This window comes from Rutidosis leptorrhynchoides, chromosome 2 (genome assembly GCF_046630445.1).
Source record: "Rutidosis leptorrhynchoides isolate AG116_Rl617_1_P2 chromosome 2, CSIRO_AGI_Rlap_v1, whole genome shotgun sequence".
Taxonomy (NCBI): Eukaryota; Viridiplantae; Streptophyta; class Magnoliopsida; order Asterales; family Asteraceae; genus Rutidosis; species Rutidosis leptorrhynchoides.
Genome location: NC_092334.1, coordinates 397,370,001 through 397,372,372, shown reverse-complemented (window position 1 = coordinate 397,372,372; position 2,372 = coordinate 397,370,001). Strand labels below are relative to the sequence as shown.

At 38.0% G+C, this 2,372-nt stretch overlaps 1 protein-coding gene across 1 annotated transcript in view; it reads left to right on the top strand.

The window, feature by feature from the left end:
- Positions 1–1,304: 1,304 nt before the first annotated feature.
- LOC139889086 (uncharacterized) overlaps positions 1,305–2,372 on the top strand; it is a 2,774-nt gene continuing 1,706 nt past the window's right edge. Inside the window, exon 1 of the mRNA XM_071872056.1 lies at positions 1,305–2,372. This exon is cut by the window's right edge and continues 617 nt beyond it. Coding sequence (XP_071728157.1) covers positions 1,305–2,372 — 1,068 coding nt within the window.

The window sequence follows — 2,372 nt, the reverse complement described above, 5'->3', positions numbered from 1 at the left end:
AGGGGAAAGGGGTTGTTGGGCACTAGGTGTCCTTTGATGATGTTTCGTTGGAGCTTTTGGAAGTTGGCCTAACGTTTTGGATAGTTTAGTCCCAAACCATGCTCGAAGTGTCGTTTGGATTATAAACTATCATTTGTAGTGGGTCGAACTTGTATTAAACCTAATTAATGGCCTTCGTGCCTTGTAAACATTTAAATTGTGGTACGTTTTAAAAGGAACTTGTGGAATGGTTTACATATTTTATTGGCGCGTAAATGTGTATTATTTTAAAAAAAATTATCGTATGGAATACGGGTTGGGTTGTTTCAGAAATGCTGCCGGATTTTTCTTAACTAGTAAATTTGTTATACGCATCCATTACTGAGACAAAACATTCAAAGAGTGGGTTAGGTTGCCTTCCATAGTTGGACTACCCTGCTTCGATTAACATGAATATGATTATATAGTTGTGCTTATAGTGTGCGAAAATGATGAAATTGACTTGATTGGGGTAGTATCTATGACGATTGATAAGAGTTGGATTCATTTACGAGATCGAGTTAGTAATGCCTTTCTTACGGGTCTTGAAGCGTTTATTGAGAGGTGTAAAAACAATTTAAATGATAGTGGTAGATGTAAGTGCCCGTGTATTACATGTGGTAATACGAGAAGATATACACCTCATGAAATTTACTAACATATAATACTCAATGGGTTTGAACCCTCTTATAAGATTTGGAGGCATCACGGTGAAGTATTACAACCGCCAGTAGTACACAACACACCAGACCCCCTCAGAAATTTCTTGCACAATGTTCATTAATGAATTCGCGGAGGAACCACCAGATGATGATGAGACTATGAATGACACGACCACAACTCCAAGTGGTGGTTTGGAGGATTTAATTGATTCTACCTTAACTGAGCTATATCCTGGTTGCACCTGGATGTCCTCATTAGATTTTTTGGCCCAGTTGACACACATTAAGGTACTGAATAAATGGACAAATAGTTCATTCGACCAATTGTTAGAATTACTCAAAAAATCACATCCTAAAGATAACACAATTCCGACATCATACTACGAAACTAAGAAGTGGATGAAAAAGATCGGTTTAGGGTATGAAGCGATACATGCTTGTAAAATTGATTGTTGTTTGTTTTATAAGGAATACAAAGATTTGGAAAAGTGTCCAATAAGTAATGAGAGTAGATGAAGAGTAGAACGCACAACGGGGAAGAAAGTTGCTAATAAAGTTTTGCGATATTTTTCTATAACTCCAAGACTTAAACGTTTGTATAGTTCCAGACACACTGCAAAGTCTATGACTTGGCATGCTACTGGAGAGTGCAAGGAAGAGGGTAAGATGCGTCTTCTGGTAGATGCTCGAGCGTGGAAAGAAATTGACGAAAGATATCCGGATTTTGCACAAGAACCCAGAAACGTCCGACTAGGGTTGGCTGCGGATGGTTTTAATCCGTTCGGCAACTTGAGTTCGGCTTACAGTATGTGGCCAGTAATATTGACAACGTACAATACGCCTCCGTGGATATGTATGAAAGAAAGTTCTCTAATGTTAACTTTGTTAATTATTGGTCCCAAATCACCTGGAAAAGTTATTGATGTTTACTTGAGGCCTTTGGTTGATGAATTGAAGACGTTATGGTACGAAGGAGTTCTTACGAGAGACTCGGTTTCAAACACGTTGTTTACATTGAAAGCAATTCTTGTTTGGACCATAAACGATTATCCTGCCCGTAGTAGTTTATCTGGTTGGAGTGGCCAAGGCTATAAAGCATGCCCTACATGTAACGAGAACACTCCTGCAATGCGTGTGCAGAACAAAGTTATTTATGTGAGTAATAGACAGAACCTTGAAATGAATCACCCTTACAGAGAAAGATTAGAATTCAATGGTAAGGTTGATAAAACCAAAAAACCTAGAAAGTTCACCGAGCAAATGATCGATCGTCAACTTGAAGATTTGCTGCCAGTTGGTAATCCCGAGAAAAACCATAAAAATACTGGTGAAAAAAGAAAATGTCCCCTTGATTGTCCTCACAATTGGACTAAAATTTCTATCTTTCGGGAACTTGAATATTGGAAACATCTTCCACTGCAACATAACCTGGATGTCATGCATATTGAAAAGAATGTGTTAGAGGCTATACTGGGTACCTTATTAATGAATGACAAATCCAAAGACACTCACAATGCACGAGTTGACTTGGAAAGAATGGGAATTAGGAAAGATTTGTGGCTTAAACCAAAAAATAACGGTAAAAAAGACGGACAATTCTACAAACCTCATCCCAAATACTCGCTTAAACCCGAAGACAGAGTGAGATTTTATCAATTCATTAAAGAAGTTAAACTTCCAGATGGGTTTGGA